Source organism: Oryctolagus cuniculus, chromosome 3 (genome assembly GCF_964237555.1).
Source record: "Oryctolagus cuniculus chromosome 3, mOryCun1.1, whole genome shotgun sequence".
NCBI lineage: Eukaryota > Metazoa > Chordata > Mammalia > Lagomorpha > Leporidae > Oryctolagus > Oryctolagus cuniculus.
Genome location: NC_091434.1, coordinates 58,495,670 through 58,519,511, shown reverse-complemented (window position 1 = coordinate 58,519,511; position 23,842 = coordinate 58,495,670). Strand labels below are relative to the sequence as shown.

At 36.2% G+C, this 23,842-nt stretch overlaps 1 protein-coding gene across 7 annotated transcripts in view; it reads right to left on the bottom strand.

Moving 5' to 3' along the window:
- The window catches only part of PDE1A (phosphodiesterase 1A), a 372,031-nt gene that overhangs the window by 53,010 nt on the left and 295,179 nt on the right, over positions 1–23,842 (bottom strand). For all 7 annotated transcript variants that reach the window (XM_051849383.2, XM_051849382.2, XM_008258812.4 and 4 more), the window contains 5 exons: positions 23,229–23,295; positions 20,016–20,132; positions 19,065–19,205; positions 10,540–10,640; positions 1,864–1,989 (listed from right to left, as the gene is read on the bottom strand). In XM_051849383.2, the coding sequence (XP_051705343.2) occupies positions 1,864–1,989; positions 10,540–10,640; positions 19,065–19,205; positions 20,016–20,132; positions 23,229–23,295 (552 nt within the window). The remainder of the gene's footprint in view (positions 1–1,863; positions 1,990–10,539; positions 10,641–19,064; positions 19,206–20,015; positions 20,133–23,228; positions 23,296–23,842) is intronic.

The window sequence follows — 23,842 nt, the reverse complement described above, 5'->3', positions numbered from 1 at the left end:
TAAAAAAAAAAAGAAAAAAACACTTTTATCCCAACATTAAGGTAAATGAAGCTATTACTAGTAGTTAGGAAATTGTTCTCAATTACATTTTTTCTCAAATTATGACAAGATCTATATTAACACAAATATTTTGGTTCACTTGATATTCTAAATAAAATGAGATTAAAGTTTTATGAAATCTGGAATCTAACATGCTGTGCTTTGTACATAAGTGATCAGTAAATGCTAGATATTGTCAATAATCAATCAGTAACACATAAAACTAGGCAACATTGTATAGAAGGGAAATGTTAATCTAAAATGAAAGGTCTGAACTAGGTCCCAAAATAAAGTTCCTCATCCCTCGCTCTCCTTTAGTACTTTATACAGTTGCAAATATGAACTCCTATCTGGAAGCGGCATGGGCAATCAGGAAGAGTTGGAAATTTAGACCAGTAGTCCTGGGAGTTTATGGCTTGCTTGTTAACCTTTTGTTTTGTGTTTGTTCTTAAAAGGCAGTTCTTGATCCCATGTCACTTGTCTTTTGGATATTTCTTTAAATTTTGCTTTATAAACACAAATCTTTTGATATTTACATGTTAGAATCTTTTTCACTCCATTACTTTTTTTTTTTTTTTTTTGAGATTTATTTGAAAGGCAGAGAGAGAGAGGCGGAGAGAGGTCTTCCATCCACTGGTTCACTCCCCAATTGGCTGCAACAGCCAGAGCTGCGACAATCCGAAGCCAGGAACCAGGAGCTTCTTCCAGGTCTCCCATGCAGGTACATGGGCCCAAGCACTTGGGCCATCTTCTACTGCTTTCCCAGGTTGTAGCAGAGAGCTAGATCAGAAAAGGAGCAGCCAGGACTCGAACTGGTGCCCATATGGGATGCTAGTACTCCAGGTGGTGGCGTTATCCGCTATGCCACAGCACCGGCCCCCGAGTCCATTACTTCTTAACAGGATATTTATTAAAGATAAATTATTTATTAAATATTAAGTATTTATTAAAGATATTTATTTAATATTATTAAATATTAAATATATTAAATATTTATTAAAAATTATTTATTAGAGATAAATTATTTAAAGATAAATTTATTAAAGATAATCACTTTTTTTGTCTCAGTATAAGTGTCCCTTAGAATATTTAGGACTCGTGCTAAAAAATATTTATGCTTATCTGAAGTTAATTTTTGTTGAACTCAAGGTCCTTTCTTTTTATTTGCTAGATCTGGCAAACTTCTAGTCAAAATATGAGCATGATGACAACCAAAAGAGGAGGAGGAGAAAGAGGCAAGGTTATGCAGAGTGGTGGTGTTACATCTGGTTATTTCCTTCTATGACAGTAAGAATCACCATTTCATGCAATGTTTTAAACAAACAGATGCCCTGGAGAAACACACGACCTTTCCCTCTGCACTAAGATCATTTTAGTGTATTTGTGAGTTTTTCCACCACACGTTGAAATTTTTTGATTGTTTTATAAAGAATAACAATATATGTACATACAGAAAAATAACAAATGAAGGAATAAATACACTCAAATTTTGAATTTATATAATGTACATACTGAATACAGCTCAGTATATTCAGTTGAAGAAAGTGTATCATTGTGTATCTTGAATTATTTTTATGTGGTGTGCAGTCTTGTACATGCATGTGAATGTTGAATTCACCTGGAAATATTTCAGCTACATTTAAGAGATCCTGGTTCCTCATCAAAGTCTTTTAGGTACTTATCCTTCTCAGATTTATCCAGTCAATGGTAATTGAGTTTGTAGTATTGGGAAGGCATTAATTTTACCTGTTTCCTTCACTTTGTATCACATAATCTATCCTTTTCCCTAAGTTAATTTTCCTCTAGGTTCCCCCTGAAACTCACCTCCAATCATCTTTGGATAAATTTATTAAAATATTCATCTCTTCTTCTTGCATGAGTCGGTAAGCTGCACTCACATGGTGATTCTCAAGGACGGAGCGATCATTATACAAAATGGCAACATCCGACCTAAGAAGCAAAACAAAAGGCCAAGTTGAGGATTGATTTACATACTGCAAGTGTCTGGACAAACAGACTCAACTTTCCAGTTACCTCACCAGTAAATCCTTTAATCAAAAACTTAAAGCTATGAAAGTACTTAGTTTGCTTTTTTTTAAAACGATAATATTTTAAGTGCTTTATATAGGCTTTATTTTTTTACAGTAGTTTTAAGGTCACAGAAAAATTGTGGAGGGTAGAAAGATTGATCATGTATCTTCTGCCTTCACTTGTGTATACCCTAAAGAGTGGTATTTTTGTTAGGATTGATAGACCTATGCTTACATGGTTACCCAATGTACACAATGTACCGTAGGGTTCACTTTGGCTGGTGCACTTTCATTGGGTTTTGACCACGTATGATGATATATACCTATCATTAGAGTCTTTTATGAGGAGTTTCATTGCTGTAAATATCCTCTACGCTCCACTCTTTATTCCTTTCTCAGCTCCTAACCACTGATCTTTTTGACTGTCTGTATAGTTTTGCCTTTTCCAAAACATCATACTGTCAGAATCATATTTTGTATTTTCAGGTTGGCTCCTTTTAACTAATATGCTTTTAAATTCCCTCTGTGTCTTTTCATGGGATGACAGTGCATTTCTTTTTAGTACCGAATAATGCCCACTGGTTAGTGGTTCCAACATTTATCCATTCATCTACCGAAAAAAAGTTTGGGGAATTATAAATAAAACTATTGTAAATATCTGTGTGCAGGTTTTGTATGGACATACATTGTCAACTCTGTACCAAGAAATGCAATTTCTGCATCATATGGTAAGAGTGGGCTCATTTAAGAAACTTCCGAACTGTCTCCCAAAGTTGGCTGTACCAATTCTGCATTCCCACCATCCATGAATGAGAGTTGTTGTTGATCCATATCTTGGCCAGCACATACTCTTACCAGTTCTGATATCTCATTGTGAATTCATTTTTCCATTTGCCTGATTATATCTGATGTAAATATCTTTCCATATGCTTATTTGCTGTCTATATGTCTGCTTTGCTGAGATACCTGATAAAAACTTTGGCCTGCTTTTAAATAGGATTGTTTTCTTGACTTTCAAGTATTTGCTGTGCATTTTGAAGGACAATCCTTTATGAACTATATCTTCTTAAAATATTTCTGCCAATCTGTGTTTTTTTCCCTTCACTCAAGACTCTAGCAGAATAAGATTTAATTTTAATGAAGTCCAGCTTACCAATTCTTTCTTTCATGAATTGTGCCTTTTGTGTTGTATTTTAAAAGTCATTGTCAAACCCAAGTTCATCTAGATTTTCTCTGAAGAGTTCTACAGTTTTTTGTGTTACATTTAGGTTTGTGATACATTTGAAGTTAAATTTTGAAAGGAAATAAGGTCTTGCTGTGTGTACAGAATACCTAAAATTGGGTAGTTTATAGGGAACAGATATTTCTCACAGTTCAGAGGAAGTCCAAGATCTGATGAGTGCCCTCCTTCTGTATTGTCACGTGACAGAAGGAATCACATGGGAGAAGGCTGAGAGCACAAGTGAACCTGCTGCCATGATCCCTTTTTATAATGGAATTAATCTATTCAGGAGGGAGGATCCCTTGTGACATGAACATTACCAACAAAGCCCTACCCATCAACCCTGTCCCATTGGGTATTAAATTTCTAACACATGAATTCTGCAAAACGCATTCAAACCATGATAATCTGTATCTAGATTTCTTTATAAAAACATTCGACATGTGGATCATCCAGTTCTTTTAGCACCATATACTGAGAAGTATACTTTTACACCATTATGTTGCCTTTACTCTTTTGACAAAGATCAGTTGACTATACCTTTCTGGATCAATTTCTGGGCTGTTTATTTTGTTCTTTTGATCTACATATCTATTCTTTCACCAACATCATTCCATCTTGATTACTGTAGCTTTAGAGTAAGCTGTAAAGTCAAGCAATGTTCAGTTCTCTAACTTTGTACAATTCCTTCAATATTATATTGGCTATGTTAGATCTTTTGCCTATCTTTATAACATTTAAAACCACTTTGTCAATATATTTAATGTAAGTTGCTGAAGCTTTTCTTGAGATTCCTTTGACTATATATAGGTCAAGTTGGAAAGAACTGACATAATAACAAGAATGAATATTTCCATGATTATGGAATATTTATGCATTTATTGTTTCATCAGAGTTTTGCAGTTTTCCACAAATAGAGTTGTATATATTTAGTTAAACTTAAGTATTTCATATTGGAGGTACTTAATTCAAAGATACTGTATTTTCAGTTTCAAATTCCACTTGCTTAGTGTTACTGTATAGGGAAGCACTGTTTTTCATGCTAACCTTGTATCCTATAACCCTGCTATAATCAAGTCTTAGTTCTAGAGAGTTCTGTTGAGTCCTTCTGATTTTCTACACAGATGGTCATATCAAACACAGATAGTTTCATTCCTTCCTCCCAAATACGTTTGCCCCACATCCACATTTTCTGTCTTATTATGTTAGAAATTTCACTATGATGTTGAAAATCAAAAGTGAGAGGTTATATGCTTGCTTTGTTCTTGAACTTAGTGGGCAATCTAAAAGTTTTTTCACTTTAAATATAATGTTAGTCATAGGTTTTGTGAATATATTGTTCCTTTACTGTTAAAGTTAACCAAGATTGTATAACTTATGTATAGATGTTTGAAATATGTACATTGTAGAATGGCTAAGTCAAGCTAATATGCATTTTTCAGATATCACTTATGTGTGTAGAAATAATTTAAAATCTATTTTAGTAATTTTTAATGTCACAATATATTGTCATTAACCATAGTACCATGTTATATAGTAGATCTATTGAGCTTATTTCTATCCAATTGAAATTCTGTATTTTGGGGCCAATGTCTAACTACCACCAACAACCTCAAACCCTGGTAACAACTGTTCTATCTTAGGAGATACCCTTCATCAAGTTGTGAAAGTCCTCATGTACTCCTAGTTTAATGACAATTTCTAGCATGAATGGGTGCTGGATTATGTCAAATTCTTTTCCTGTGTCTATTGATATGTTCACATGAGTTTTCTTTAGCCTGTTGTAATGATATTAATTATTATAAAAATCATTAGGACTCCTCTATCCCAGATAGTCTAATTCCATTATGAAAAGGGCCCATGAGAGCAGGTTTACTCATGTTCTCATCCTCCCACCATGTGACTCTTCCCATCACGTGACAATGCAGCAGAAAAGGCACTCCTCAGAGCTTGGACTTTCTGGCCTCCTGAACTGTGAGGAATATCTTTTCCTTATAAACTACCCAGTCTTTGGTATTCTATTATTACTAACTACATTAATTGAATTGGTGTTGAGGCTAAATCCTTCTTTGTCATGGTGCTTAATTTCCTATTAATTGTGTGGTTTAAATGTGTGTTGGCTTTTTTTCCCCGATTTATAATGCATATACCTGTGAGATCCTCTACTTATACTAAGGAGAAAGAAATTCTCAGTCTCATTAAGTCAATGAAGAAATAAAAACTCCTTATACTCATTCCAGATGATTCATACCGCTATTCCTTTGGATCAATGTTACTTTGGGTAAGAGGTAGAGAGAATGTGGAAAATCATTGTCCATTTGTAATTATCACTTTTAATGTTATGATTAAGTTTGAATATTACAGAACCTTGTGCTTTAAGTCGCAGTGGAGAAAATAATTTCTTAAATAATCAATTATATTTCAAAATTTCAAAACAAAAATTATGTCTCACCACCAATTTATACTGGACACTTAATTTTTAAAATGATGAATTCAAGGAAATGTTTTTATTCATCTATCTGTATTTTTATATCATTGGATTATTAAATATAAATTACTTCATGTTACATGGATGTGTTTGGTATTCTCCTGTAGTCTGAAATATTCCAAGCACTCTCATGTGTGTAAAATGGAGAATTTGCCCCTCCTTGCTCTGTCCTCCTAAGTTGCCATATCTTTTTATAAATGTGGAATGAAAGCAAAACCACTGTGCTCAAATGAAGAGCCCATTTGTGTAACTTGGCAAGTTCTAAACAGGCAGCAGAAATATGGAGCAAAAGGAAAGTCAAGTAAAAAGTTTGCTTCCATAATTTTCAACATTTGGACTTCTCTACTTTCCTTCCTCCTGGTATAAAATTTCCTCCCTCAAGACTGACTTAATGTTTCAGGCTTTGTGTTGCTAGAGTCTTAGTTATAACCCAGCACTTCCTCTCAACTGAGTGTTCACTGAGGAGTAAGACAAAATAAATAAAGAAGTACAATAACCACAAAAACAACAACAATAAAAATGTAGCTGAGTGAGATGAGGGATATACTAATTTGCTTCACACCATTTTATTATCCATATGCTTCCCACTACATTATGTTGTATACCTTATATAAATATAATAAAAATTATTTTACAAAAAGAGAAACAACTAAAGAGATCTGGGGTCCCCTGCAGTAACCAAGATTTGTATCAGATGGTCTTCCAGGTGAGCCAAGATTTGTTATTAATGCAATGTAAGGTATATAACCTATCCAGCACTACAGTAATTCATTCCTCTTTTTTTCCTAGCACTGCTATAAAGGTGTGGTGGTATACACTTAGCTAACAGTTCAATTTTTCCAAATAGATTTCCTTTTTAATCACAATAGGTTCCTAAACCTGTATATATGAAATACATGAAACTTGTATAACTTAAATTAAATAAAAAATATCTCAATTGGGCCGAAAAATCATTTAACCGGCTGGCGCCATGGCTCACTAGGCTAATCCTCCACCTGAGATGCTGGTACTCCGGGTTCTAGTCCTGGTTTGGGCGCCGGTTCTGTCCCGGTTTCTCCTCTTCCAGTCCAGCGCTCTGCTGTGGCCAGGGAAGGTAGTGGAGAGTGGCCCAAGTGCTTGGGCCCTGCACCTGCATGGAGACCAGGAGTAAGCACCTGGCTCCTGGCTTTGGATTGGCGCAGCACGCTGGCCGTAGCGGCCATTTGGGGAGTGAACCAACGGAACGAAGACCTTTCTCTCTGTTTCTCTCTCTCACTGTCTAACTCTGCCTGTCAAAAAATAAAACAAAACAAAAAATAATTTAACCAATTATTGTGATTCAGTCTGCATAAACCAGAAATAGAAAGCATACATGAGATAATTAAATATTGCCCAAATAAAACATGTGGATTTCTAGACATTTGCTGAAATCATGGGAAAAGCTGATTTTTCCCCTGAATAACACACTTGTCTCATATAGCCCCAAATCCAGCCACAGCAGTTTTGTCAAGGATATTACAAGACAATAGCTTCAGAGATGACCAACTCTTCCTTTAGAAACAAGCAAAGATCTGTTTTTTGAACCAGGTTTTATTATAGATAACTGTGCATGGTTTTCTCTCATAAATCCAACAAGGATGCTGGGAATACAGCATGGTCTTAATGTTTGAGATGGTCTTTGCTAAGAAAAGAACAAGACTCTAAGCAACATTCAGTATCCATGGTAACATGCAGCTCAGCGTTTTCACAAAGAGGAAATTATTTCCACTTATTTATACTTTCAAGGATTACATGAATTATTATATCTGCGTTGAACTCAAATCCAGCCTCACCCTATGTTCTAAATTACTTTTCAGTTATCTTATATTACACAGTAAATGGGTTTCCAAATTAGAAATGCACTCTAGGCTCAAATAAAAAATGAGTAATGTGAAATACAGAATTACCAATATCAGTGATTTCTAACCTTGTTTATGCCTTGATAAAATATGAGACAGTAATGAGAGTTTGGGGGGAAAAAGTGAATGTACTATTGTTATATTTGGTTGTAACAACAATTGTGCTCATAGAATTTTCAATTTCATGTAGAATTTTCAATAACTGACCATTAGATAATTTATAAGAAAATAAGTAAAATACAGACATTTTTGCTCTCTTATATAATTTCTTAATATAAAATAGGAAAAACATCAATTTTTTACTCCCCCCTGCTTACTCTTTAGCTTCTCTTTTTTCCTGTCTTCATCTTTTTCTTTCGTCCTTTTCTTCCTCTTCCCTTTCCACAGCCCAAACCAAACATAACCTAGGGCTCTTCATGCATTTGCAAAATAACAGCAAAAGAAGAAAGCTAACAAGTGATAATCTAAAGAAGCTTCTGGAAAAAAAGACCCGCCCAGGACCTGAACATTTCAGCATAAAAAAGTGAAGCCCTCATATGAAACAATTTACTTCTCCAACTCCTAAATCTGTTGTCCTGTGCAGATTCCAGCTCGGTAATGAGCCATCTTTCATTAAAATCTTCCTCTTTTTGAGTTCAGTGGATGTCGGGAGACTTTGATAAGCAAAGGCTCTTTCCTTTGATGTTTAACATAAATAAAAGCAGAGGAACCATCTCTACTCTGTGAATAGGTGAATATGAATTAACGCTGCTGCCATCGAACCAGGCTGCAAGCTTCTCCTTGCCCATCATTTACTGTCATTCTGTGGGAGACTGGGGATTTCTTCCATTCCAGGGATGGACAGACTGCTTTCCCCATCATTTCCTTACTTGAATTTCAACCCTCACTGTGTTTCTATCAAGTAGCCACGGTGTGTCTGTGGCTGCAGGAGCACCGTTGTATAAGTAACCTGACGTGAGAGAGTGCCCCTTGTCTCAGCTCCTTGGTCCAGATCCTCCCATTACCAGATTACAAGCAGATGGATGGTTCAGTTCTTCTGGAGATCTTTGTTTTCTCTTCTTAAACTGCAAGTCTTAGATGAGATGGTTTTTGAGCTTAGTCACCTTAGGGTCTGTTTAAGTTCTACAGTGTCTAATATAGTAATTAAATGTTTCTCTACTTCCCATATCAACACAAAAACTCCATATCCCTGGAAAATATAGTTTTTGGAAATATTTCAAAGCAAAAACAAATGAACCAAAGACACAAAAACCTGCACATGTATGCCTATGCCATTGTTGTTGATATGTACCAAAGTCTGGAAACAACCAACATCTCTTTTAATAGGTGAATAGAAAAAACACACTATGGTACATCCAGACAATGGAATATTATTCAGCAATAACAAAATGGTTATTGAGTTATCAAAATACATGGAGGAAACTTAAATGATCATTTCTAAGTGGAAGAAGTCAGTCTCTACAAACAGCTTTACACTGTTTGATTTCAACTATATAGAACTTTGAGAAGTATGAAACTCAGGTGATACTAAAAAGATCAATGATTGCTACAGGAATATGCAGAGGAAAAAGAGAAATAGGAGCAATACCAGAGATTTTATGGCAGTTATCTTATTGTGCATGATTCTGCAACAGTAGGTTCATGACTTTATGCCCTTGTCAAAACCCAGAGGGTCTATAGTACAAACAGTGAGCCCTAATATAAGCTATAGATGTCAGCTAATTACATGTATCAACATTGGTTCCTTAATTTTGGCAAATGTACCACACCAATGCAAAATGTTAATTAATAATGGGTAATTATAGAATGACAGGAGAGACTATATGGGAATTCCTTGTAATTTCTGCTATTTTTTCTAAAAACATAAAATTTCTCTAAGAAAGTCAACTAAACAAAAAAAACTTCTAAATTTAGTTTTCCCTCAGTAAGAATAGGTGGTTATACAGTGGTTCCAGGGAGACATCAGTCTCTTATAAATCCCAGCTAAGCATTCCTGACTAGTGAAAGACTTACAGAAACTTCAGGAACTTCTAAGTATAAATAAGTTAGACCCTTTTGGGCACCAGACCAAGTTCTGCCTCTCAAGAATTGGGATCTCTGTTCAACTGAGTTTAGACTACCTTCCTGTTAGGCTGATTGGTTCTCCTCAAAATGAATATGGTTAAGCTCGAATTCTCAGTGTGAACATACCACAAATCCAACATAATTGATGTCCTTATGTAAAGAAGACTGGACAGCAGGGATGCATGTGCATGGAAAAAAGACAATGTGAGGACACAACAGGCTGCTTGTTTGCAAATCTAGGGGAGAGACCTCAGAAGGAACCAAATCCAGACTGAGCATGATTTCTGTTGTTTAAGCTTCTCAGTCTGTCGCATTTTTTTATGGCAGTCCCTTTTCACTCTGGTATTTTGAGTCAAGTAATTGTCATTATAACCATCATTTCAAACTTTTTTTCAGTTTCTTTAAACTTAAGACTTTATGCTGTCCTAGAAGTGAGATTTTTTTGACTTCTGTACTTTTTTAGGAATCTAATTTTATTGCTTTCAAATATATAATGACACAGAACCAATGCTTTAAATTACATGTTACAAGATAAGTCTGAGTTGTGTGATAGCTCACAGTATAAATTCTGGGCAGAGAGGAATTGCCTTATACTTCTTTAAACTCCTTAAAATGCTTAATATGCCACACAATCTATGTAAGGTTCTTGCAAAATAATAATTAGCTATTTACATATTTGTGGCTGAAGTAATTTTCCTCAAATCTAATAAACCCTTTCTTATTAGTCTTGATTGCTTTTAATTCCCTTAAAATAAGTAATATGAGAAAGAAACACTTTCAAATGTTAACTTATGTAAGTTAGTATTTTATCCAGCTTACCTAGTCTGAATATGAAAGTTGTTTGTGGTCCCTGTATGTTCGTAATCATGAATGGCCGCGGCAAAGACCATTGCTAAAATTTCCAGTTCATTGAGCCAGTGCTGGTAAATAAAAGAAAGATTTCATCATATTTAGAAAGGTGAAAGTTTTCAGTCCACTTAGTATATTTAAACATATAAAATCTAGCAGGTTTCTTTCAAAATTTCTTTCACTGTGTAACTTTCAACTAACTAAAGAGAGAGAGAGAGAACGAGAGAGAGAGAGAGAGATCTTCCATCCTCTGGTTCACTGCCGAGATGGCAGCAACAGCCAGGACTGGGCCAGCCAGAAGCTGTGAGCCAGGGGCTTCATCCAGGTCTCCCATGAGGGCTGCAGGGGCCCAAACATGTGGGGCATCTTCAGGTTTTCTCAGGCTATTAGCAGGGAGTTGGGTTAGAAGCAGAGAAGCTAGGACTCAAACTGATGCCCATGTGGGATGTTGGTGTTGCAGGCAGCAGCTTAACCCATCACACCACAACATTGGCCCCTGGACTTAATTTTTACATTTAAAGATTAGAAGAGTTTCTGAGAATTCAGTGTTTTTCATCATAACACCTATATGATTGCAATTCAATTTAACAATCATAAAGCAAAGTATAAATGTTTTCACTTAATTTTGGACCATGTATCCATACAGACTGATCTTTCTGTTACCAACTAGATGGCTTAATGAAATTTTTCTTCTGTTTATTTAGAAGTAATTAAATAGTTTATTCATTATATCTTGTGAAACACTTTCATTGTGCTATCTAATATGATAACCATAACCACATTTGACAACTTAAAAATAAGTATAATTAAGGCCGGCGCCGCGGCTCACTAGGCTAATCCTCCGCCTAGCGGCGCCGGCACACCGGGTTCTAGTCCCGGTCGGGGCGCCGGATTCTGTCCCGGTTGCCCCTCTTCCAGGCCAGCCCTCTGCTGTGGCCAGGGAGTGCAGTGGAGGATGGCCCAGGTGCTTGGGCCCTGCACCCCATGGGAGACCAGGAAAAGCACCTGGCTCCTGGCTCCTGCCATCGGATCAGCGCGGTGCGCCGGCCGCAGCGCGCCGTCCGCGGCGGCCATTGGAGGGTGAACCAACGGCAAAAGGAAGACCTTTCTCTCTGTCTCTCTCTCTCACTGTCCACTCTGCCTGTCAAAAAAAAAAAAATAAAAAAAATAAAAAAAAAAAAAAAAAAAAAAATAAGTATAATTAAGTTCGCTTTCCCAGTGATACTAGCTACATTTTTATAAAACTATTCTATCATTGAATAAAATTCTATTGGACAACACTATAGAGATGACACTTTATGGTAGGAATGGAGGATCCAAAATTGTGGTCTTATTCCATATATTTGAAACAATTAAATTAAACTTTACACAAAACAACAGAAGAATATTATAATAAGAACACTTGATAAAAATTCAAAGATTAAAGGTACAATCTGTTGAAATAGCATTGCTGAAAGTACAGTTGTGTTGGATGGTCTAACGAGGTGAGATTGAAAAGTGAAGAGTATAGGAAGAGTTGATGGACTACCTTTAATAGAGCTGATGAATTTGGATTTGTATGAAAGGCAAGAAGGAAGAGACATTGTAGGTTTATGGGTCAAAAATGAAGGCAGCAACAATGCTGACTTTCACAATTGTGAAAAACATAGTCTTGTTAATCTTTTCTCCCTTCAAAGAATCTATTATGGTATTTGGTGCATAATAGAAACATAATGTTTGTTGAATTGAGCTTCATCGCATTGTACAAGAAATAAGTGGTAGGGAATAGTGAAAAGAGACTGCAGGATCAGACAACCCTGACTTTAAATCCCTGTGGATACTTAGGAAAGTAAGCTATTTACCCTCTCGCTGCAATTCTCATGAATATGAAATTTAGTAATCATTCCCCGTGAGATTTCAAAGTGGTTGAGAATCAATGTGTTAACTGCACCTGTCCAGAATCTTGTCATATAGTAAAATATGGGATAAGAGGTCTTTTCACTAACTTACTATGTTAAATACATGGTTCAAGGCATTAAATCTGGAGAATAATTGTTAACATATTTCTAATGATTGCAATTAAAGGATAAATGCCTCACAACTGGCTGACTAAAGCAGAAATGATTTTCAAAACAAAAGGGAGTTGATATAACAAGCTGTTCTGTGTTTATATACACAGTTAATTGTGAGTCATTAAAAGGAGGAAAGCGACCTTACTTATGGCCTTTGTAATAGGTTGAGCTGGGACTGAGCCTCCAATGTCCCCAGTGAGACAGTGGAATTAAACACCATGAAATGAATAGCAATTGAAGTTAAACCAATGTTTGTGCCCCAAGAAACCTATGGTTCTATTAGACAAAATTGTTTCCTGGAAAAAAAAAATCACCTAATTTCTTAGAGTATGTCTTATTGGTTATGAATATGCAGATTTAACTGTGGCTTTACAAAAAGTAACAATGTTTTCTATGATAATATAGGATATGAAATTGCAATATTAAGAAAATTGAGATGGAATTTAATTACAAATTAGCTCACATGTATTTGAAATTATCATCTTCCAGTTGTCAAAATTTAATTACAAATGCATCTTCTGGTTTTATTCTAATTAATCTCTGCCTCCCGTGAATAGCACTTAGTCTGTGAACTCTACTTATTTATTGCCACACTATGGCCTTAATTATAAAGTTTATACTACAGAATAGTTTGGGAAGAAATAACAAATTGTCACACCTGGTTGAAAGACATGTCTATTTTGTATTAATGAGAATGGAATTCTGAATTGATTGTTAACTCCTTAGCTGTTCATTCACTCTACATCAAATGAGAATTCACTTGTGTTAAATGAGAATGATAACTCAAAAAATAGATGTTTAAATTCATGGATTTTGTAAGCGATTTGTGAAGACAAGCCAAAGAGAACAGGGCTGAATCATATCACTCTTCCCAACCATATCTTAGGTGCAAGTTTGAGCTTCTGATTTCCAATGAGCAGAAATAACGTTATAACCAATCAAGATAGTGTGCTCATCTGTACCGTAGATTACATTTTTTTTTTTTTTTTTTTTTTTGCCTACAGAAATGCTCAGGTACACTGTCTTTAAAGTGCGCTGTCCTCAAATTGCATTATAAACCAGTATGAGCTGCCAACAACAACATATATAGTAATGACATAAAGGAAGGGGAGAAAATTAGCATTAACTGGATGCTTCAGTTAGTGGTCTCATTTAGGTCTTATAATGACATATTATTTACTAGGTAAACGTTTGATCCTAATGTTATGGATAATAAATCTGAGTCCTAAAAATTTGGATCAATATGACAAAGGGCACATAGCATGGCAGAGCAGGAATTCAACCCAAAATCTGATTCTACGGGTCATAATAATATTCACATTTCAAGAGAGACAATGTGTTGAACCTTCTAAAGTTTTGAAAGCAGCATTTTTAGGTAACTTAGCAGGTATATACACAGAAAAAAGCTAATAGAGCTTTGCTTTAAAACTTCTAATATAATTTCACATTTGAATTTCTCTCTCACTGTGTGTGTGTGTATATATAGGGTGGGAGAATTTCAGGACAGAAAATCAGATTGACTTTTAGTTTCTGATGTCTCTAAAAGAGCTTAATTAACAACTTTTTCCCAAAGTTATGAGTTTGGACACTTTTCTCTATCTCATATCATAGACTGAGGTAGCTTGTTAAAAGTTACAGTATGGAAAACAGGTAAATTATAATTAATTATAAATAATGTATATATTAATAGCTATTATGTTTCAGGCACTAGTTCAGATGCCTTACAAATATGATTTTATTGACTCCTCATTGCCATTGTAGTTGGTATTACTGACTATATATATATATATATATATATATATATATATATATATAAAAGTTAGTGGTGGGGAACCAAGCTAGTGAGTTAGGCATGAAACCATGCTCTGCTACTTCTTATCTTCTACTTCCTTCATTTTCTGCTAAGCTCACACTCTTGCCACTCTTCCAAACAGCATTGGTTGAAAAGCAATTTAAAGGAATAACATTTCCACATAGTTCTTAGAATAAACACAAACTCTCAAATTTTTTGTAGATTGTTTTTTCCTAATCAATCATTTCAAAGCATGGAGACCACTTCTACAAGTAGTCAGTGTACTAAAAAGTCCAAAGGAACCAGCTTCAAATCATCACTATTTCTTCTACTCTCACGGTTAGAAGCAGGAGTGTCAGGAACCCTAAAAGGCATGTACTCTCTGGCTGAGGCCTGTGTACGTTTTCAAGTCCAAGATGACAAGCTGGAAGGAGTTTGGCAGTTCTGTAAAGCCTTTGATCTTTAATGGCTGAACTGAATTATTATACATCACTGTCACCATGGCACAGGACTACATGTTAAGTGACAAAAGGAGAAAAATGGAAGTAGGTTTGCTAGTTTTAACTCTTGTCTGTATTGTCTACTCTCAGGCTTGCTGGTACCCCTTGTGACATTAACAGAAAGACAATGACTTCATTGCAATCCCTTTTAGGCTGTGGTCCTGAATATCTTGCAGATGACAGGATGTATTAGTCACCTGCCAGTGTTGGGCTGCCGCTGGAGTGCTCCATGAATATCATACTGATAGCGCTGTCCTGAAATAGCAGGGCACCAACTAAGACACAAAGTAACTGACTAGTGTCTTATCGGATCTGGGCAGTGAGGAAGGATAAAGAGTTTTAGCTAAATGAACGTTCTACAATGCTATTTTGTTTCAAGGAACTAACACTCCCATATTCATGAAAATAAAAACACACACCACTTTTCCCCGTAGAGAAAAGATTGTTGAAATAACATCCCAAAAATAGGAAAATTGGCAGTGTAACCTAGCTTTGACTAGTATCAACATATTAATTCATTCTGCCTTTTCTTTCACCATTTATTGTAAAGTTTCTTATTTTTTTCTGTTTAAATATATTTTATTGGTCCTGGATAACACTAAAGTTCTACCATCATTACTTTTTTTTTTTTTCACAGGCAAAGTGGACAGTGAGAGAGAGAGAGAAAGGTCTTCCTTTTGCCGTTGGTTCACCCTCCAATGGCCGCCGCAGCCGGAGCGCTGTGGCTGGCGCACTGCGCTGATCCGATGGCAGGAGCCAGGTACTTCTCCTGGTCTCCCATGGGGTGCAGGGCCCAAGGACTTGGGCCATCCTCCACTGCACTCCCTAGCCACAGCAGAGAGCTGGCCTGGAAGAGGGGCAACCGGGACAGAATCCGGCGCCCCGACCAGGACTAGAACCCGGTGTGCCGGCGCCGCAAGGCGGAGGATTAGCCTGTTGAGCCGCGGCGTTGGCCATACCATCATTACTTTTATAATGACCAAACTATTGATGAGTAAACAGCCTGTGACACATTCTTACAAAAGAATGAGTAAAATGTAATCCAACTTTCCAAGTCAATCTTGCTGAATTAGGAGAAATAACAATGTTTGGTAAATCCTGGCCTTCTCAGAAAGTGCCTACGAGAACCTTACTAACATCTTCAACTTTCCAACAGTCATGCCAGCTGGGCCAGATTTCCCAGCTTCCCAAGGAAGTGGGAATAGTTTGTTCTGTTCTGCAACATCTCCCTTGTAAAAAATGATCACATTGTAGAATTGAAGTTCTCTATTTACCCAGTAATATTAGAGAATGTCCAAGTTTGTGCAAATGTGAGATTAAAAATAAGTTCATTTTGGTGCAAAAATTTTATTCATGGACAGTTTTTTCATAGCGGGCATTTTCTACAAACATTCTGAAACCCCCTACCTCTTCAATGTCTCCTTCTGAGCAGACATCAGAAGTTGAAATAAGACATTTTATTTGGAACCCCTTACACTTGTGTCAAACCAAACAAGCAAAAGTGTAGTTAAAATAGAAACATTTTAAAATGATAAAATTCTTATCTCTAATCCTGAATGGTATATATTTTCTCATTGTATTTCATAATTAAAGAAGGTATTTTATGCTGAAGTAAGTATTGCTTTTCCATTCCATCTTGTTCTGAGAAAAGCATTCAGTTCAGTTTACATTTCAGTGATATTTAAATATCTCATTTTCAGCTAATTTCTTCAAAGTCACAGCTTTCAGGAAAGAGGAAATGCCAAGCACATGACAGGACAATTGCTATCAGATTCAGGACAAAGGCCTTAAGGAAAAGCAAGCAGCTCTAAGCAGTAAGGCATTGAAGCAACTTGCCCAAGTATAACAGCATCTGCAGCTGCCAGGAGGCACTTTGTTTAATATGCATCGTATATTCCTGTGAAGACAAACTAGAAACAATGAGTTCAAGGACAGCTATGACAATGAAGCCATATTAAACAAAAAGGTCATTAAAGTAATCTTGGTGAGTGTGTGCGCACACACATTTAGTCTGGAATGGGAAACGGGTAAAGAAGGTCACATACGCTATGTTGAAAGGCTTACAATATTTTTAGGCTATAGTTTTACATCATAGAATGTTAGCATTTGTACTTATAACTAGTAACTACTGTTGCCCTCTTTTCAATTTCAAATTGGACTACTGAAATAAAGGAAGAACAAACTTCAGTCAAGGACTGAGACTAGCCAGGATGTGTTTGATCTAGCCCATTTACACTTTAGATGAGTGGTGTCTGTGTCTGCATTAAATGGGGAAACATATTGTACCTGATTACAACACATCTAATTCAGCTTTACAGAAGGTCACAAGAAGGGTTTTGCCACTGTCTTGTGAAGTTTCTGAGATTTATGTCCCCCTAAAGGTAAGGCTTAGCTCCCAAGCAGGTTATGTGACTTCATGAACTTGTCATACAATATATATTTCTATAGATTTGCAGTGAGATTAAGACAGCCACGCTAGTGAACCATTGGATATCCTGTTTAGCAATGTCCTCAGATGTCATCAGTCATGGTCACTTACTGGTGGCAATCACATGACAGACCCCAAATGACAGCTTTCTAGTTGGGTCCATTCTAACCACAGACCCTACTAAATACCCTACAATACTAAAATATGATTTTAATCCATTATGCTTTGGAATGATTTGCTTTGGATCAATAGATGTGTGGAAGAAGAGACAGGAGTGTGATCTAGGCCCAAAGCATTGATGAATCTGGAACATTTAGGAAGAAAAAGATGAACAGATAATTTCTTCAGTCACCATATGAGACGTTATTGACCAAATCATAGCAAATGGGTGTTATGTGTAATAAACCAGAAGGTACTCTTTCTTGAGGGAGATGACATGATGAGGAAAAATTCTGTATGTGATAAATGCACCTGTTGGGAGTTTTCAAGATCTTTAGGACCCCATGCCATTGGAGAATGATGAAGTATTGAGAATATTTGGACTCCAAAGAATACAAAGTACACAGACCTGAGTGCTAATGATTCTTGCCAGTAGAAAGGATTGGACTTCCCAAACCCTAAGAGATTAGTAGTGCATATTTATGGGGTGAAGCAGAACATTCCATTTACATACATTATTATCTAACTATCTCAGCCTACATTGACAGATGAGGAACCAAGAAGGTAACAGTATCTGGAATCTCACTTGGCTCATATCCCTTTGAACCCCCTTATTTTTGGTACCTTCAGAAAAAAGATGCCCCCCCTTCACATTTAGGGTCATCCTGAGATATAAGACATTACAGAAAGTTGAAGCTGTCTCAGAGTTCCTGTTTTACTCACTGTCACCCCAGTACTTGCACTGTTGAATCATTTATTCACTCATACAGGATTTGTTCATATGCAAAGAAGAGGAAAGAGAATTTGGAAGAATTCACATAAATAATTTCCCCAAATCCCAATTAAAATTTGATAACTAGCAACACAAGAAAAAGAAAAATCTACAAAGTTTAGAAGAGCATAATTAAAAAGAGAAAGCATCCTAATTTTTATTTAGAAGGCTCCTTCTCTGGGTCAAATTTTTAATTCCTATAGGAAAATTTACAAACACAAAGTACAATGCTTCAATTTTAAAAAAACTCATATACTGCAATGCATCCCTAGAAATAATCTTTTTTTTTTTCTCACCAAGTTAAAATACATTTTGAAAAATGTTTTAAATAACTCAATAAACCTCAAAATCCAAAAGATTATTACTGATAATGCTTCTATGGGCACTAAAGAGACAATGGGGGTGGAACCCAGGCTGTGGCACAGGAAGCTAAGCCTTGGCCTGCAGTGCTGGCATCCCATATGAGCGCTGGTTTGTGTCCCGGCTGCTCCTCTTCTGATCCAACACTCTGCTATGGCCTGGGAAAGCAGTGGAAGATGGTCCAAGTGCATGGACCCCAACACCAATGTGGGAGACCCAGAAGCTCCTGGTGTCAGATAGGCCCAGCTCCAGCCTTTGGGGCCATTTGGGAGTGAATCAGCAGGTAGAAGACCTCTCTGTCTCTCCTCCTCTCTGTTTGTAATTCTACCTTTCAATTAAGTAAAATATTTAAAAAAAAAAGACAGTGGGAGATTGGGAGAATGAAATTTGTTGATTCCAAACCAAAAAACTTCAGTTATAAAGATGTTCTTACCATAATACCTGTATGAAGCATTATATAATGCACAGTTTGAGTGACATCAGCTGCATGAACCAAATTGTGATACGGATTTTTGTACTTGCTGTAACCAACTTCTAAAGCTTCTGCAAAGGCAATTAGGCAAGAAACAGGAATCTGTGGAAAGTAATAATTATGATTAAATTTTGACTATGAAAGTGGCACAATGTTTGGAAGTGAGTGCAAAATAAGCAGTGATATCTTTAAGCTCAATGTAGATGGTTCTGAAAAATGACTTCATTAATGTGTTAGCTTTCAAACCTTCAAACCTAAGATGAGTGATCGTAACTCCCAAGTATTTAAATAGCAATCTTATCCACACTATGGTTCTTTAAATGTTTCTATCTTTCAGAGTCAAATAAGACGACCAGTTCTTAAAGGGGTAAAAATCTCCAATTACATAAGGTGAAGTTAAATTTTCTATCTGTAGTATATGAGGGTTAAAAGGGATGACCCCCTTCTCGTATTTCTGGCATTAAAAATGCCATAGTTCTATAGGACTGCAGACTGCTCAGACATCTGGACCAACTCTGTTGTTTAGATGGCTCTAAATGAAGTCAATTAGAAGCCCTTTATATAAGCTTGAGCAAAGCTACCAATAAAGGTTCATTCAGTGTTTTAGGTACCCTGGAGATCTATACTATTTCTTTAAGACATGGCTTCCAATCTCTACATTAATGTTCAATGAGCAATTTTGAGGATGTTGGTATCTTGTTGGGATGAGGCCATCTTGGCCCCATGATCTCCAGGAGGATATACAAGCTGTGGAGGATGTTTCTACCATGTGGTAAATTCATCCACCTTGTTCTGTGACTGGCTAACTAGGAAAATTCTAAATGAATTGACTAGTGACTCAATGTTCTGCATCTTCAGTCTTATTCAAGCAACCAAATCTAACAGCATTTCACTTTGTCCCATGTTTCTGACCTTGAAACGGTTGATCAGATCATATCTGGTAAACAGTTCATAAATCATAAACTTCAAACTATGCTCTCCGCTTGCTTCATTTAGGGCAAATACATCAAAAGACCATTTATCAACATCCTGTAGACAAAAAGAATAAAAATTTCAGGTGGCAATATTTATTTCTACAGAAAATATTGGAAAGATTAGGAATTATACATATGACAGGTCATATTTCAATTCAGCATGTCACAATATATTTTTACTATAGTCTGAAATGACAGGGCCACTTAGTATCCAGGAGTCCACAAAAGTGAGCCCATAATGCTTAATATAGCACAGAGATCTTCCCACTTATTCCAAAGTTATTACAATGATGTAATAAACTAGATAACACTATAATATTACTATTACCTTTAATCTCTCCAACTTTCTGCCATAAATCATTTTTCCAGAGTGGCTCTTGTTTTAAGGTAGAATGCCTGGTAGTGTCAAGTGATGGAGAAAGGAAGGGGGCTTCAAATTCTCTTTCCCACTCACCACCTGCTACATTGCTTAACATTTCACCGTAACAGTCAGCCAGCCATTTGGCTTTAAGTTGTGATATTTTATGTTCTCTTTTAAGAGGCAAACACCATGGACAGAGTATATACCACCTTGTTACTGCTTACTTGAACCTTGGCTAAATCACGTATACCTAATGAAGTAGGCAGGCATACGGTTAAAGTTGATTAGGTTTGTGAGCTGGAAGGCCACCCCTTCGCCACACCCCTGTGTGACCTCATGCCCTGCCTGGCCACACCTGAGTGCCCAGCGGCCAATCAGGTTAATTAACCACTCCCCTTTGGAAGTAGGTTAAAAGCCTGAGACATGGTGTGTCCCGCCCTTCTCTCTTTTCCCTGGCTTCTTGCCAGGAGGGGGCTGGCTGTAGCCCTGGGCCTCCATGGCGCGTGGCCTTCGGACTACCCACCCTAGGCTTCCTGGCCTAGATGCTCCTCCATGTGGCTGGTTCCTGGTGCTCGGTATGAACCCAGATTTACCCCTCTCTCTCTTAGATAAAGCTCTCACTCTTCTATGTATCTTTCTCACTAAATAAAAGCCTAAAATGTACCATGCTGCCTTGTTTATTGATGCCACTATTTAGAATTCTTCTCTAAATATTAGGCAAGAACCCTCTTGGGCTTATTAATATTGGGGATTTATTAATAAGCATATGGTGATATTGTCTGGCACCCCAAATTTCGATAGCATATGTGGCACCCCACATTTTCATATATATTTTAGGGGGTCACTTCCAATATCACCTTTCTCTAGGGACAGATGGTGAGAAAAAGTGGGCATTGTGGTTGAGTTGCAGGATGGTGATTTTGGCATTTCATCCAGTTCCCTAGAGAAGCAGGCAGGCCTGTTGGGCAAATATGAACTAGGAAAGTACATACAACAATGTGAGAGGACAGTGAGCAGGGACGGCAAACTTTACCAGATGCCTGTTGATTTTGCTTAAACCTAAAGAATCACAGTTGCCAGTTTAAAAGATGATCAGAAACTGTTAGCATTGAATGCCTAGCGTTTGCTCACAGTCTTAAAGCTACATATTAATTTTGAATTCAAATAGGCACAGTTTAGAATTTCATTTGCTTAACAAATTTTTAGAGTTCAACTCTCTGTGCATAAAAATTTAACTATGTGATAAAAAGTATTCAAGTTTATTTTTAAAATGAATTCTATGAAAAACAATAGCAATTGCCTCAAATAGCCCCTTTGAGCACTTGGAAACAAACATCCATAAAATACTTTTCAGTTTGCCTGAATACCATTGTTAAAATCTTGCATTTTCATTCCCAACCACTTGATTTATATTTTGGTAAAGTAAAAATTTCTACAAGTTCTGTTTAGCAGGAGTTTTACCACCAGTAAAGCTCAAATGAGACTAACATCTTTTATTGAATTTCAAAACTAACAGGGAAGACAGTTCAAACTCTTACAAAGGTTGCTATTTATAGTTCCAAGTAGGGGTCTCCCAATGAAGATTTACATTTGTAAACTATGACAGATGAGGACAATTGCTTTACTTGCAGACATCTCCTTGGAAGTGTGCATTCACGTGTTTTTACTATAACACATTTTAGAAAATCTATTACATTCTCTCACACCAACATTTTTATTAGTTGATTTCTAAGCAGAGATTATCCAAATAAAGAAAATAAAAATAAATAATTTCCAATAGTTGAGGAAATAATAGGGAAGACAAGATGTCTTGAACTGAGGAATAATTAGTATTCTCTAATGTGACATTTCAGTTATATACTTGTCTGTGTTACAACTTTAGAGACCTAAACCTAAAAAGAAAAATGTACTATTTTTGTAGATTATGACAGAAATCTAATGCAGCAGAGGAGGGACAAATGCAAAGAGGATACATGAAAGGAAATTTAAAAACAAAAAGACATGCAAATGTAAAATAGAAAAGTAGTATAATAAATCAGAAATAAGGCAACCCAAGGACTTTTCTTGCCAATATCCTTTTGGTTTTGAGTTAAGACAGGAAAACCACGATGAAGCTGTCAGACAAATTGGAATTTCCCCAACCAAATCAAGTCATAGAAATGAGGGATTTAGAAAAATAAGCCCATCAAGTGCCTCTGTAGAAATATCATCACAAGCACACACCGTGGAGACAAGACAGCCAACAACTTTCCTCATGTCAGAGCTTCAGAGTAAAATTCTGCAACTGGGCCTCAGAACGGGGGAAGCCAGACATAAGAGATGGATTTTTTTTTTCCCTTAAATTTCTTGGATCTTGCTCTTTTTCAGAGATGAAAGTCTAATTTTCTTCTATGTTTTGTCTTTTGAAAGTAATTCACAATAGCATTAACTTATGATGCATTTACTTCTTCAATAATATACATAACAAAGTATGTTTATGTTTTCACAGGTACTAGAGCCAGCTCAAGATGGAATTCAAGACCCACCTAAATAAAACATGATGGGAAAAATCGCATCCACACACACACACAGATGCATATATTTTGATACAGTTTGTCAGTGTACGTATATCCTCCCTCAAGTTTACAATGAGTCCATGGTTCAGAATTCACTGCCTTTTGTAAATGGTACAAATATTTTTTACATTCCATTATGTAGGCTGCAACAGAGACCTATTTTCATTTTCTCCTAACCATTAGAAGATTTTTAAAATGACTATTCTATGGAAGAAAATAATTGAATTTATTTCACCTTTAATGTTACTAAGACAGCTGCTGGATATGCCAAACCAACCATATGATAGGTTTTTCTGTACATCCTAAAAAAGAAAAAAATAAGCATATAAAATCATTTATTCAAAATTTTCAACTATGTATTAAATGTAGAGGTACAGGTCATGTTTGAATCATTCACCTTTTATCACTAGTTTCAAACTTTTGTGCCAAGGATAACTGTAGTCACTATATATAAAGCATCCACAATTAGGCAAATGTTAACAGTATTTTATCTATTCATAACCAGCCTATAAAGTTAATGTGATTTTAGTTTCCGTCTGAAGATCTTTTTTCCTGGACTTAATCTTATTAAAAAGGAAGACTGTACTCTGCCTATGGCACAAGAATACTTTCTAATGTTCTACCATATCCATAACAGCTGAATTTTATTTTTGTGCCACAATTTTTAGTCTTGAAGTTGAATGTCATTAAAATATTTCCTTTATAGATTTTTTTTTGAAATTGTAAGAGGGAACATGTAGCATCATCAGAATTTACATAACTTTTTTTGTTAAGGATATTCAGGGAGATCTTGTCGGCAAAAATTGCTTGCTTGTTCAAATTGTCATTCAATATGATTTAAGAAAGATT